Source organism: the organism of the source record quoted next, unplaced genomic scaffold (genome assembly GCF_019419815.1).
Source record: "Pyrus x bretschneideri cultivar Hongxiangsu unplaced genomic scaffold, Pyrus_bretschneideri_v1 Contig10, whole genome shotgun sequence".
In the NCBI taxonomy this organism is placed as follows: Eukaryota; Viridiplantae; Streptophyta; class Magnoliopsida; order Rosales; family Rosaceae; genus Pyrus; species Pyrus x bretschneideri.
Window position 1 is genome coordinate 6,689,398 of NW_025999391.1, and position 14,819 is coordinate 6,704,216.

Below are 14,819 nucleotides of genomic sequence, written 5' to 3' on the forward strand. Positions count from 1 at the left end.
TCTCTTGCTACACCAAGAGATGGTTCCAGAACCAAGCTTAAACACATACCCAGTTGTTGATCTCCTGGTGTCATGATCTCCCGCATAGTCAGCATCACAGTAACCAACTAACTTGCCGTCTTCACCTTTCTTGTACAAAAGACCATAGTCAATTGTACTCTTCACATATCTCAGTATTCGACGAACTGCTTCCAAGTGAGGCTTCTTTGGATTTTGCATGTACCGACTCATCACACCAACTGCATAAGAAATGTCAGGTCGAGTCAAGGTTAAGTAGATCAGACTACCTACCAATTGTCGATATATCGTCGCATCTTCCAAATCTTTTCCTTCATGTGCACTCATTTTGACATTTGGTTCCACCGGTGTTGAGATTGGCTTGCATTCAAGCATCCCAAACTTCTGCAACAAGTCTTTTGCATACTTTTGTTGACACAGAAATATGCCTTCTTGTGTGCGATCAACCTCTAATCCAAGAAAGTGCTTGAGTTGTCCAAGCTCTTTCATCTTGAACCGACCTAACAAATTTTCCTTTGTTCGACAAATTTCAACCTCATCATTGCCAGTGATGATTAGGTCATCTACGTACACCAGCACGATAGCTAACTTTCCTCCATTAGCTTTAACAAATAAGCTGGAATCTGCATGCGCCACTGAGTAACCACTTTGCGTTAGAAATTCTGCAATTTTACCGTACCACGCCCTTGGTGCTTGTTTTAGACCGTAGAGTGCTTTCCTCAACTTGCACACGTACTCGGGATGAACTTTACTTTCAAAGCCCATTGGCTGCATCATGTAGATCTCCCGATCTAACTCTCCTTGCAAGAAAGCATTCTTCACATCCATTTGGTATAGATTCCAATTTTTGTTAGCTGCAAGTGCAAGTAGGACTCGTACGGTTGTAAGCTTTGCTACTGGACTAAACGTTTCATCATAGTCTAGTCCATATTGCTGAGAGAAGCCTCGAGCCACCAACCGAGCCTTGTACCTTTCAACTGAACCATCAGGACGACGCTTTATCTTGTACACCTATTTGCAGGATATGGGTTTCACATCTCTTGACTTTGGCACGAGATCCCAAGTCTGATTTTGCTGAAGTGCATCAAGCTCTTCTTTCATAGTTGTCATCCACTCAGAACTCTGCGATGCTTCTTCGAACGTCTCAGGTTCTGTTGCAGTTGTTTCTTCAATTATAGCTGCATTGGCGTATTTGGGATTTGGCCTTCGTGTTCTTGTTGACCTTCGGAGTTGAGATTGTGGAGTTGATTCTTCCGTTTCACTCGGCCCACCTTCTTCGTTTGGTTGTTGATACACGCCAGTTTGCCAAGGATTCTGAGGTACTTCTTGCTCGACATCGTCTCCAGCAAGCAAATCTTCAGGCTCATCTGGACTTGATTGGATTTGGGCAGCTCGGTCTCCCAGTTTCCCTTGCAATGTATCTTCTAAATCTTTTGGGTCGGGCAACGCCTCATTTTCTGAGCACCAACAAGATGATGATTCTGCATCCCATTCTTCCTCCAGGGCTAGAGATGCAACGACATCCCAATCATCTTCAATTTTCTTCTCTGAGTTGGCGACGTTACTTTCTGCAGGCCTTTTGAACCAGCAATCCTTCGCCATGTGGCCATTCTTTCCACAATTGTAACACTTGCCCTCAAATCTTTTATTATTCTGGGACTGACCACGGTTGCCGTGATACTTCGGAGCTCCCCCTGGCCGAGAACTCCCTCCTCCTTGATGACCTTTTTCCTTGTCACCATTTCTTTTAGATCCACCACCAGCACGCTGCTTAAAGCTGCCTTTACTTTTGGTGTAGAGCGCTTCCTCCTCACCTTTTAACGAGACCCCTCCCATTTGCTTTGCAAAAGCTTCTTGATCGGCAAGCAAATTCTCGAACTCAACAAGTGATGGTTGGGTTGGCCATCCTTGTATAGCGGCAATGAACCCTCGATATTCGGGTCTCAAACCATGAATAATTATTCTCTTCATCCTGGTTTCCCCAATAGGAGCTGTTGGGTCTAATTCTGAAATTTCGCGGCATATCGACTTCACCTTGTGAAAGTACTGGGCAATCGTCATGTCGCGTTGTACCATCGATAGCAGCTCATTCTCGAGAAGTTGCAATTTTGTATCGTTCCTCTTCGAAAAGAGTGTAACAAAAGTGTCCCATGCTTCCTTTGGCGTTTTGGCATCCCGAATGTGCTCCAACATTTCTTCTTCAATTGTGGTCTTTAAAGCAAACATCGCTTTGCCTGCTTTAATTTTCCACTTTCGCAAGACGCCGTTAGCATCTTCCGCTGCCGGTTGTGTAACTTCACTACCACCGACAACCTCCCACAAGTCTTGACCTTGAAGGTATAGGGTCACGTTGCCCACGTGTTATAGTTTTGGTTGTTGAGCTTCTTGATTCCTCCAACAACTTGAAGATCACCCATCGTATCGGCAAGACTTTGACTACACCGAACAAGCTTGAGTGATTACCGTGCAGAGTAATACACTACTCTCGACACAAAGAAGCTCCCTCTCAAGGTTTGTGATAACCCCAGCAATAATCTCAAGAAATTTTTTCTGATGTGGAAGATCAGTCAAAACTGCAACCACAGAGCATACTCGGAATTTCAAGAGACTTTACAACCAATGCTCTACCAAGAACGATCCCTGACCGACTTGGCTCTGATACCAATTGTTGAATAAGAAGAGTATCCAAGATAACTCTAATGATCACAAGAAGAAGAAAATAGAGCACACTCTTAAAGAAAGCTCACAAAACAAACTAATTAGCAAAGCTTTTCTTATTTAGCTCTAGGCTTTGTTTTTCCTTAGATGATTTACAATGCTTGAGAACTTGGGTATTTATAGCAAACCAAATGATTAAACTAAGATTATTTATTACCACACAAAACACATTAATTGCACCTAATAATTTTTATTCAACCATACCTAACATTGCCTAACTTTCCATGCCTAATTTTGACATTGATTTTCAACAGTCTGTGTATGTAAATAGGACAATGTGGTCTGTGTATATATTATGTACTTGCACATCATGTAAAGTAGTACCATATGTACTGTTTTCAATCCCGCAGCATGGCGCGGGCATTTTTGCTAGTAATATGTATAACACCTTCAAGGATTTTCTGAATTTCTTTTGTTTTTTTGGTCGCAAGGCTTTTCTATTTTTCAGTTGCTTTTTATTACATGCATATGTTTGTGGTTCCTGATTTTTGAATTTCTACAGGGATTTGGCAAACTTGTCCATTCTATTAGCTAATTGGCTAATTTTGTCAAGCGTGAAAATGTTTGCAAATTTGTCCATTTGAATTTCTAATTAATTGTTACTTGAAGATTTTGCAAGTGTTTTGGTAAGGATACGATGAACTCGGTTCACTTGCTGCTACTGCTTGCTCTATTTGGAAAGAGTAAATTGTAGTAATGGTCCATCAACTTTAATCAAATTGGAGCAATGGTCTTTCAGCTAAAAATCTATTACCATTAGTCTCTCAACTTATCAAAATGTGTAGCTATAGTCATTTTCATCAATTTCGTCAAAATTTTGTCAAAATAAGTTATGTTGGAATGACCATTTATACAATTAGGGTCTCTCAACTCATCAAAGTGTGTAATTATGGTCCTTTTCGTCAACTATGTCAAAATTTTTGTCAAAACGAGTTATGTTGGAAGGACCATTGCTACAATTGGGTTAAAGTTAAGGGACCATTTCTTCAGTTGAATTAAAGTTGAGGGACCAATGGTAATGAATTTTTAATTGAGGGACCATAGCTGCACGTTTTGATGAGTTGAGGGACCATTGCTCCAATTGAGTTAAAGTTAAGGGATTATAGCTACAATTTACTCATTTAAAAATTACTCATCAGAACAATTGCTGCACTCTTCCACATCATCTTTTCTTTTTGTTTGTCATGTTTGCGTGTAACGCGTTTCCATGCCTTAACCCACATGCTGAGGCTAGACTTTGTTCAGTCTGCACAAATGGATGGGGCCAGGGGAAGACTAGACCGGGTCAATCAACATTAGCACCGCACAGCAAGGTTTAGAAACTTTAAGCGTAACACCTCCGAAATTTCTCCTAGTTTAGATTTATTTACGGAGCTAAAAATGTATGTTAACTGAGGTTAACTGAATATAACAAATCATGGGTTGGTTTTATATGAAAATTTCGTCAATTTGATTACGCAGCAAGACATAGGATCTAGAATGAGATCTAAAACTAGTACTCAAATTTGCACCCTACATTAGATTAGGTCTCAACACATGTTTTGAATTAAATATGTCGGGTCCAATTGTATTTACATTTCCATGTATAGGATTTTGCGGATTTTATGAAGTACATTGGTTGTTCTTCTCTCAGCTTTGAGTTTTATACATCAACCTCCTTTCTGTTATTTTTCTTCAAAATTTATGTGCATCATTTGATTATTTGGACTTTGGACTAAATTGTTGAAGATGATTTTGTCATGGATACCATGTGCAGTTTTTATTATGGATGCTCACACTTTCGAGCTGTATACCAGCTCATTGAATAAGAGGACATCTAGCAGACCGAAGAAGCTCTCTCGGTGCAGCATACACCCTCCTCAATCAAATTTTGACAAGGAGGATCCAGTGAAAAATGGAATAGGTGATGATCCACAGGGTTAAACTGGTTTAATTCTACTACACACTGTATGTTGATGATTGCTTCAGTCAAAATTCGATATTTTCGGTAGACTAGAGATGGCTGTTAGAAAATGCATGACTGTTCTCTAAACTAAAATACACTTCTCAGATTGCTGTGGTTATTGGTTTGGATTTTCCTTATTTACCTTGGTGCCTTTAACTTTTCAGGTGAAATTTTTTACTCAACTTCATTACTTGCAAAATTTTGTTGAGTCAACATTCAATGCCCTTTCTTCGAATCAAGTTAAAGGTAGGATCACTAAGTCATACTATTTTCATCGCCTCGTTTCCCCTTGCTGAACACAACGGAGTGAAATGTCTTCATTTGCATTTTAACATTTGAACTTGCAAGTCCGTTTATGCTAAATAATATTTATTTTTTCTCGTCTTTGATTTTACTGAGTTGCACCTTATTGTCAATTTTTAGATTTCATTTAGACTCATAAACTGAGGCATTATGTATGGCATTATGTACGTCCAAGAATGAATGGAGGAATTTAAGCAACAATGTCGGTGGCCGCTTTTGTAAATAGAGTGAGATATAAGAATGATCAATTAGCTATCATAAAACAGTGTGGTCTGTGTATGTAAATAGGGCAATGTGGTCTATGTATATATTATGTACTTGCACATCAAGTATTTAATTAGTACCATATGTCCTGTTTTCAATCCCGCAACATTGTGCAGACATTTTCTGCATTTCAGTTGCTTTTTATTATATGCTATGTTTGTGGTTCTTGATATTTGAATTTCTACACGGACTTGGCAAATTTGTCCATTCCATTAGCTAATTGGTAAAGATACGATGAACTCGGTTCACTTGCTGCTGCTGCTTGCTTTGTTTGAAAATCACTCAGCAGAACATCTGCTGCGCTCTTCTGAATCATCCATTCTTTTTCAATTACGCGTCGTGTTTGCGTATGACATGTTTCCATGCCTTAACCCACACGCTGGAGCTGGACTTTGTTCAGTCTGTGCAAATTGAAGGGGCCAGGGGAAGACTAGACCGCGCCAATCAACATTAACGCACCACACAGCTCTTGATTGTGTTGAAAAATCCTTTCCGAAATTCCAAGCGTAAAGAAAGGTTTAGAAATTCTACACCTCCGAAATTTCACCAAAGGCTAACAGAATATAACAAACCATGGGTGCTTTATGAGAATTTCGTCAATTTGATTACGGCAAGACATAGGATCTAGGATGAGACCTAAAACTAATACCCATATTTGCACCCTACATTAGATTTGGTCTCAACACATACTTTGAATTAAATACAAGGTTGGATTCACATGTGTGTCACATCATCGAACTAACAATTTTTATAGAGTAATACTAAACTTACAATCTATTTGTATCATCTCTTTAATAGAGGTATAGCCTGCCTACTCGTGTGGGTTCCATTTCTATTAGAGAGACGGTACAAATGATGGTGCGCGAATGAATGCTTTGAAGCAGCATAAATATTGCTTGACTGGAAGCATAACAGAGCAACTCTGCTAAGCTTGAAAAATAACACCATGAAAAAAGTTCAGATGCCTCCCTTCCTCCTTCAACTTTTCTTGCTTTCCCTGCTTTCATCAAAGGCCGCCACCTCCTCACCGAGGACGCAGGCAGAAGCTCTGATAGCTTGGAAGAGCAGCTTCTACTTTAATTATTCACCTTCTCCTCTCGATTCATGGTCCCTCGCCAACCTCAACAACCTTTGCAACTGGACTGCCATTATCTGTCACCGCAATACCAAAACAGTTTCCGAAATACATCTCTCCAACTTGCAGATCACAGCCACACTAACCCACTTCAACTTCACCCCATTTCTTAATCTCACTCACTTCAACCTCAGTCAAAACAGTTTTATTGGGCCTATACCATCTGAGCTTGGCCATTGTACCGACCTCACGAATTTGTCCCTGGCTTCCAATTTTCTTAGTGGGGAGCTGCCACAGTCCTTGTCCAATCTGAACAGCATTTTCTGGTTGGATTTCTCCGATAATGAATTTACCGGTCCAATCTTGCCTTCCGTGATCTCCAATTGGAGTCAAGTTGTCTATATGAATCTTCAACGCAATAGCTTCAGTGGGAATATTCCACCTGAGCTTGGGCAGTTGACAACTTTGAATAGTCTAAGCCTAGACTCTAATGATTTTGGTGGGGAACTTCCTAGTCAAATTGGAAATCTAAACTTGCTATTCACACTAAACGTGAGCAGGAACCATTTGACAGGAGTGATCCCTCGCAGTATCGGCAATTTCACTCAGATTGTGTCTCTTGATTTGTCTAATAACAATTTGACAGGGGTAATACCACCTGATTCCATCAGCAGTTTGCGCTGGACATTAGAGATTTTCAATGTATCACACAACCATCTCTCAGGGGAAATACCATCAGAATTTTCCAACGTGGATACACTAACCATCTATGACTTTTCTTATAACAAACTCACTGGGCCAATTCCAACTTGTGGCATTTTCCGAAAGGCTCCAGCTGATGCTTTTGTCGGAAACTATGGCATGCGGAGAGATGCAAAGGGAACGACTGCATGTGATTCCTCCGGAGACAATTCAAATATTGTACTTGTTAGCATTTTGCCCTTTGTTTTGGGTGTTGGCGTGGGCTCACCTATCGTTGGTTTCTTCGTCTTATTAGTATTACGCAAGAGATACAAGCTCCGGCCTCAGGAAATCAAAACTTCTCAAAACTTTGAGAATTTTGAGTCAATGATATTGCAAGAGGAAGTAAAGTTTACATTTGGGGAAGTTGTGAAAGCCGTAGATGACTTTCATGAGAAGTACTGCATTGGGATAGGAGGATTTGGAAGAGTATACAAGGCAGAGTTGGAGTCAGGTCAAGTTGTTGCAGTTAAGAGGCTTAACACGGAAGACTCTAATGACATTCCAGCAATTAATCTCCGAAGTTTTGACAATGAAATCCAAACTTTGATAAATATCCGACATCGCAACATCATAAAGCTATACGGCTTCTGTTCAAGGAGGGGTTGCATTTTCTTGCTTTATGAATACTTTGAAAGAGGCAGTCTAGGAAAATCATTGTATGGGGTTGAAGGGGTTACTGAACTTGGCTGGGCTACTAGGGTCAAAATTTTGAAAGGACTTGCTCATGCACTTTCTTACTTGCACAATGACTGCACTCCGCCAATTGTGCACCGCGATGTAACTGTCAACAATGTATTACTTGACCAAGATTTCGAGCCTCGGCTCTCAGATTTTGGAACTGCAAGACTGGTGAGTGCTAACTCATCCAACTGGACACATATTGTCGGTTCATTTGGCTACATGGCACCAGGTAATGTAACACTTAAACTTGTACATTTTAGGTTCATATTAATTTCAGCATCTTAAGATACTGTTTGTTTTTTTTTGACGTGCAGAGCTTGCATTGACTATGCGGGTCACAAATAAGTGTGACGTATATAGCTTTGGAGTCGTAGCACTAGAAGTGATGATGGGAAAGCACCCTGGGGATATGCTAGAATCCCAACTATTAGAGTCGTCAAGATTATCGCAGGACAATGTAGGGTTACTTTTGAAAGATGTGTTAGACCAACGGCTTGAGCCTCCGACCGCTGAATTGGCAAAGGCAGTGGTGCTTGTGATGAGTTTAGCATTGGCTTGTACACATGCGCATCCCAGATCTCGACCTCCAATGTCTTTTGTGGCACAAAAACTATTAGCTCAAGCCCTGCCTTGCCTTCCTGAACCATTTGGTATTATGAGCATCAGCAAGCTAATGGGGCTGGGGCTACATGCTAATGGAAGCTAGCAGCCGAATTCTATGTTTACTTGAGCTGTAAGATTGGCACATAATGGCTGTTGCTTTTGTTTCATGTTTATCTATGCTTTAAGCTATTAATCATAATATATATCAACCAAACAACATTTAGAGTGTGTTTAATATCTATTTCATTTTTAGTTTGCTTTATTTTTCTTATTTGAGATCTTCTGCCCCAAGAATAAAAGAAACATGCATCAATCATACAACTCACCTAATCAAAGCCCATGATACTTACTAATATTATTATCAAGCAAGAAATCCAAATACTTACTAATATTCTTATATTTGTTTGTCTTAGATATTAAATAAAAAGAAATTTAAATTACAAAGGAGAATAAGAGTTATTTATTTATTTTTGGTAAATTTGTTTATATCCGCTCACCAAATTGTTAATTTGGGATGTGAGATTTTGGACTCCGAGCCCAATAAACAAGCGAGTGCTCCACCCAGCCTACTCTAAGAAAAATGCAAGAGCCAACGGGGATCTATTTGGCGGGAAGCAACGGGTCACGCCAGTGGCAGCTCATCTTCCCGTCATAGAAAACCCGTAAATACCGAAAAACCCTCAAATTCCCCACTGATTCTTCTTCTTCATCTCCTCCTCTGTGACTGCAGCCCCGCAAGGTCTCACCTTTTCGATTCCGAATCCCGCATTTCGCTTTATCTCGGCAATGAGTTCCTCGCGAACCCTCAGATCCAGGACACCCAAAAGCCGGGCAAAGAAAGCCCTAAACCCAATTCCCTCGAAAGTCTCAGGCAACGAGGCACTGAGAACCCAGACCCCCCAGAAGTCCGAAGCACTCACACGCCGTGCCCGAAACGCCAACTTCGCGCTCTCCATAGGAGACATCAGAAGGGCCGGCGCCAAAAGAGTCGGAGGTTTTACCCAGAAGCGACGGACGGACCAGATCCATCCATGGGGAGTGGAAACCCCGAAGAAAACTTGTGTCAGCCGCCCGGAGAAGCTACCCGAGAAGTAAGGCTTCAAATTTCTGTTATCTTGCATATCTGTGTGATTTTGGTCCTCCATTTCTGGGTTGGCTAATTTATGTGCTTATTTTATTTATTTATACAGATTTGAGATGTTGGGTGAGTTTTTCAATGGCTTCGACACTTCGATTCGGTTGTTGCGGTTGAGGGGATTGAAGCCCAGTTTCAGCAACATTTGCCCCCAAATCGAGTGTTTAACGGATAGGTATTTTCTTTTGCTTGGTTGTTGTGAAAATGAAATTGGGCTGCTATATAAATTGATCGTTTTTATCTCGATTTTTAGGAGATTCACATATGGTATTTTTTATAGAAATTTTCTTTCTTACTTGATTGTTTGGTTGACGAGAAAATGAAATTAGGCTAGTGTAGAAATTGGTCTTGTTTTTTATCCCAAGTTTTAGGAGATTCACATATGGTGGTTTTTTTTTTAAAAAAAAATTGTCTTTTTAATTGGCTGTTAGATTGCTGAGAAAATGAAATTAGGACATTTAAAGAAGTTGATCGTTTTTTTCTGACTCGATTTATAGGCTGAAGTTAGAAAGTGCTTATTAAGGATGAGAGAACCAGTTGTATGAAGCCGGATCTTCATGACACCATCAATGCTGATGCATTGGAGGGCGATGGCAAGTCAAAACCCAAAGGTGGTGGGAGTATCCATTTGAGGAAATCATTTCGTAAGCGGCTTGCTGATCTTTCGAAATCCCATCCTGAGGTATCCCCCATACTCAGTTTCGGATATGGCATCACTAATGTGGTTTAATTTGTTGAGTGCTCTGTGTAATTTTAATTGAACGGTTATCTGGGAAGTTATTTGTGTCAAGATTTTCTCCTTATCAGTTTAGCAATCTATTTCTTGAACTACTTTCTGAATAACATGTGGTCTAACAATGCTTAACATGTTTTCAGGATTATGAAATTCCAGAAGAAACTCTCCCCCAGCCATTTGGTCTTACGAAACAACATATGCGAACAGATACGGTCAAGCTTCCCTTGTCATCATCTCAGGGTGATGAAATTTCAGAACCAAAGCTTGATACCGCTTGTGCTTCATTGCGTGGCCAATTGCCTGTAACTCCAACTAAAAGCATAGACGCTGTTGAAAATGATGATGATTTGCCCACAAAAAGTGCTAGCATTGAGTCGACTCCAACAAAGCTTGCTTTAACTCCAGCCAGGTTGAGGGCTGAAACGCCTGCATTGCAGCCTCCAGAGCGATGTTACATGAGCCCAGCTGATAATGCTACTAGCTCACCGATCAAGTTGGCTAGGCGTCCTCCAAGCACCAGGTCGTTGATATTTGATATGCCTGTGAAGAATAAAAAAGTTGAGGATGAAGTTCCTGATAGGAGTGGCGCATCAAACGATAGTGACATTCATGATATTCTTCCCGTGGATCTTTTGCAATAGGTATGTCTATATTGAATTGTCCATTCTTGTTTCTTCATTTAACGAACTTTCCTGCCCGTAATGTGTTTTCGTGCTCCCTCTTTTTATTCAAAATAGATGCATTTAATTGTGCTTAAACTAGTCCCAAAAGCTATTGAGAATCATGTCATAATGGAAACTTTTACGTAGTTGGACTTGAAGATAATGAATTTATGCAGCTTAGAGAGAAGGAGAAAAAGGCAATAGAGGAGCGATATCTGGCCATCTCCCAAGCAAAAAGGCGGCAACAGATGATTTCCAGCCTACCAAAGCTCTTCAACTTGATTCATTTCGTACTTCAATCTACGAACCGTTCTGTTATCACAAAAGAAGAGCTTGTGCACAAGATCATTTGGACCAATTTCGATATTGTTGACAGAAGTAAGTCGTTAAACAAAAGAAGATACTATTTCTATGAAAAGTTATGGTGAACCTAACTCTTTCTCTATTCTTTCCGCAGAGGAAGTTCAGGAGCATCTAAACTTGTAGCTAGAGCTGGTTCCCGATTGGATTTCTGAAAAGACGATAGCATCTGAAGCTGACTTGCTAATGATCCAGTAAGTTTTCTTCGTATTTTGAAGTAGAAATTATGTGCGTTCTAGTGGAAATGTATTCATCTTCCGTTGAATAGATAAGAACCTGATAGATTTGTCTAATGTCATTACTTCGCCTCTCTTGCAGCATTAATAAGACGTCGAATCCTGAGTCAATACGTGCACGGCTTGAAACGGCAAAGTGAGCTAGGGAATGCGAGGTTTTTCGATAATTTAGTTGTTCGTGGAAAGGGCATCTGCACGTAAATACATCAAGGCTTCGTCCGATAATGTTATTCGACGTATTCTTTGAATGAATGCTACAATTTTCAGCAAGATGCACACTAAAGACACGAATTTGCGAGTCGATTGCTATCGTTTCCTCGGACATATCTTTTTGCTAAAGAATCGATCTATATCGGCTGTTCGTTGTACCAGAACCAAGTGTTCTGAACAGCAGCAGCATACCTGGAATTCAGTTCGATGAAGCTGGAAATATAAGCATTGTCTATCCAAATTTGGTGGATTCGGGCCTTGCTTGAATACTCAATATTACCCGCGGTGAAATACAAGTTGAACAAGCACAAAAAATAAAGATGGTAACATCGTATTTCTAGCACATCACAACTGAATATAACTAATGCAGCAGCGCTGGGAAGAATATATATCATCAATACCAACAGTGATAAGCAAGTTCAATAGAAACATGAGAGAGAGAGAGAGAGAGAGAGAGAGAGAGAGAGAGGGTGGAGTGGAAAGTGGAAGAGGAGAGCTCCAAACAGTACTCTAGCAGAACTACTGCTACTAGAATGTATTGGCACTTCTAGCAGAACTACTGCTGCCAACTACCACCAAGAATCAAGCAATCCAACCAGTCTCAGGATAGTTCAACTCTTCTCGTGCATAAGTTGTCAGACTGGAGAAAAGATCGCATGGATGAGGGATTCCTGTGAAAGAAATTTCAAAATCTCTTGAATCTCTGATGTTAGGCCTGCCTGGACTGAGAACCACCATAGCCACTGGTGGCCTGTGAAGGGTCAGATCTCCACGATGCATTAGAGTACCCTGAATTACCATTGGTGTTGTCATAGCTGCTCCCCATGTAACCACCACGAGTCCCTTGTTGCTCTCCACCGCTAGCACTACCTGAGTTGCTTGTTGGAGTACTTCCACCCAGCCCGCCAGAGGTCACATACCCACCAGGATAAGAAGTGTAACTCCCGCCATAATTTCCATAACCATAACCTTGATTTCCATAACCAGAAGCCCCACTTGGTGATTGACCCCTAGGAGCAGAAGGAACACCACTTCCACTGGGAGTACTCCAAGGAGCTGCAGCCCCATAGCCAGTAGCGCCATACCCAGGAGTTTGGTTGCTCCAAGTATTTTTCAACGCACCAGGTACCCCACTAACATAGCCAGCATTAGGGGCATTTGGATTCCCATACGATCCTGCAGGACCACCAAAACCAGTATTGGCACTTCCATAACCACCAAGACCATAACTTCCATAACCTCCATAACCAACCCCTGTATTTGCCACCCCATAACCATAACCCGGTGCACCATAACCAGAATATGGAGGGAAACCACCTGCTGTAGTTTGAGGCTGCACATATCTACTGCCATCAATTCGACCATCAAATGAATTGTACTGGCCCCAGAGGCACTGTAACCTTGATATCCCCCACCACGGCCCCCACCACCGGGATTTGCATCTTTAGGAAGTGCTCGCTTTACCTCTACAAGTTTACCATTCAACTCATGGTAGTTCTTTTGTAGTACTCCATCAACTGCATCTTCAGTGTCAAATGTTATGAAACCAAAACCACGAGGTCGTTGAGTATTTTGATCATACATTATTACTACATCAGTAACGGTGCCATAATTTTCAAAGAATTCACGAAATCCATCTTCTGTAAGTGTAGAAGGCAATCCACCAACAAATATTTTCTTGGTCTTAAAACTTCCTCCCCCTCCAGAGCTCCTGGTGGTATTAAAGTTTCCGGTTCTATTGGATGTCTGTTGATCATCTCTTGATAAAGCCCGTTTTGCCTCAACCTGTGTAATCAAAGTAAAACCTTTAACAAACAAAGGGACAAACAGATGTACAGACAGGGCAAAGATATACAATAAAGTAGCATATATGCTTGTTCATAAAGGGCAGGGAAGAACCTAATAAAGTAGCACAAATCAGCTCAAAATTTTAGTAAAAACACAATAAAGTAGCACTTGAACCTCTCGTAATCTAGATTCTAGAAGTCAATCACTTTGAGACTAGTTAAAAGTTTTATTTGGAAAATCTTACAGTTGAAAACCATGCCAAGAATGAAAAGTATGCAACCTCCCTACGTGTCCAATTTACAAAGTTTCTAACCTATACCATCAAACCATGCTTAGAAGGAATACACGGTAACGGTAAGTTGGTGTTGTCATGCATCATACTTTTCAGGTAAACTACTGACATTATGTTTGACGACTTATCAAGTATTTTCCTGAAGGACATTACGTGTATAATTGCACATCAATGAGCACCCAGAACACAAATGTAGATAATAATACGAAATCCCCATTAAAAATCAGAAAATGTGCAACCTCATCAACCAAAACAGTTGCTTAGATACATTGCATCATATAAAATATGTCATGTACACAAAATCATAACGGACTAGATAAGCGAAGGCAATCCCAACTGCAACTACATTGTATAAAAATCAACACATGGAGCTTAAAACCAACAAAATTACAAGCAAAAAGAACCGATTCCGGAATCTCTCTGGGCTAGCAGATGCAATCCCAACATAAAATCAGCATTACCCAGTACACATTGCAACCTCAAGAATGCAAGAACACTGAAAAAGGACAGCTAAATAACATACAAACAAGAACCACCCATCAAAATTACCCAAACCCACAACACATTTAGACACGATATCGAAATCCCGGAACCAAAAACACTCGCAAAAAGCTAAAAAACAAGGAAAGAAACCCAGTAAAATTAGCAGCGAAAGTGAAATGCAGGGTAAAATTGGAAGAGGAGAAACGTGCGAGAGTGACTGACCAGTCGACCGTCAATGGTGTGCTTGTCGTTGAGAACCCGGTCGATGAGAGAGGGGTCGGAGAAGACGACGAAGCCAAAGCCTCTGGGCCGGCCGGTGACCTTGTCGCGCATGATGACGGTCTGGGTGACGTCGCCGTACTGGTTGAAGTAGTCGGTGAGCTTGTCCTCGTTGGTGTCCCATGCCAGTCCTCCTATGAACAGCTTGCCTTCGTCCGAGTCCATTTCTAGAGAGAGAGAGGGGGAAGGAGGAGCCGAGGAGAAGGGAGGGAAGGGCTACTGACTAGGGTTTGTTTGAAAACGACACCGAATTGAGCACGTGGGAACTGTAATGTAGTTACGAGGGT

General features: G+C 41.0%; 2 protein-coding genes and 1 pseudogene across 2 annotated transcripts; 2 read left to right on the forward strand and 1 right to left on the reverse strand.

The window, feature by feature from the left end:
* The first annotated feature begins 6,117 nt into the window (after positions 1 to 6,117).
* Positions 6,118 to 8,570, forward strand: LOC103928743 (MDIS1-interacting receptor like kinase 2-like). Its single transcript, XM_048567953.1, has 2 exons — positions 6,118 to 7,977; positions 8,063 to 8,570. The coding sequence occupies exons 1-2, from the start codon at positions 6,195 to 6,197 to the stop codon at positions 8,452 to 8,454; spliced, it is 2,175 nt and encodes a 724-aa protein (XP_048423910.1). The 5' UTR covers positions 6,118 to 6,194; the 3' UTR covers positions 8,455 to 8,570.
* Positions 8,571 to 8,919: 349 nt separating this feature from the next.
* LOC103928742 lies at positions 8,920 to 11,799 on the forward strand (annotated as a pseudogene).
* A 206-nt stretch (positions 11,800 to 12,005) lies between these two features.
* LOC103928741 (heterogeneous nuclear ribonucleoprotein 1) lies at positions 12,006 to 14,712 on the reverse strand. Its single transcript, XM_048567961.1, is given in 3 exon segments — positions 12,006 to 13,067; positions 13,070 to 13,475; positions 14,476 to 14,712. Coding segments are annotated over 3 exon segments (1,296 nt in total). The 5' UTR covers positions 14,698 to 14,712; the 3' UTR covers positions 12,006 to 12,399.
* Between the last annotated feature and the right edge of the window lie 107 nt (positions 14,713 to 14,819).

Coding starts and splice junctions, on each gene's coding strand:
- LOC103928743 (XM_048567953.1), top strand. CDS start 6,195: ATGAAAAAAGTTCAGATGCCTCCCTTCCTCCTTCAACTTTTCTTGCTT. Junction 7,978..8,062: donor ATTTGGCTACATGGCACCAG/GTAATGTAACAC, acceptor TTTGACGTGCAG/AGCTTGCATTGACTATGCGG.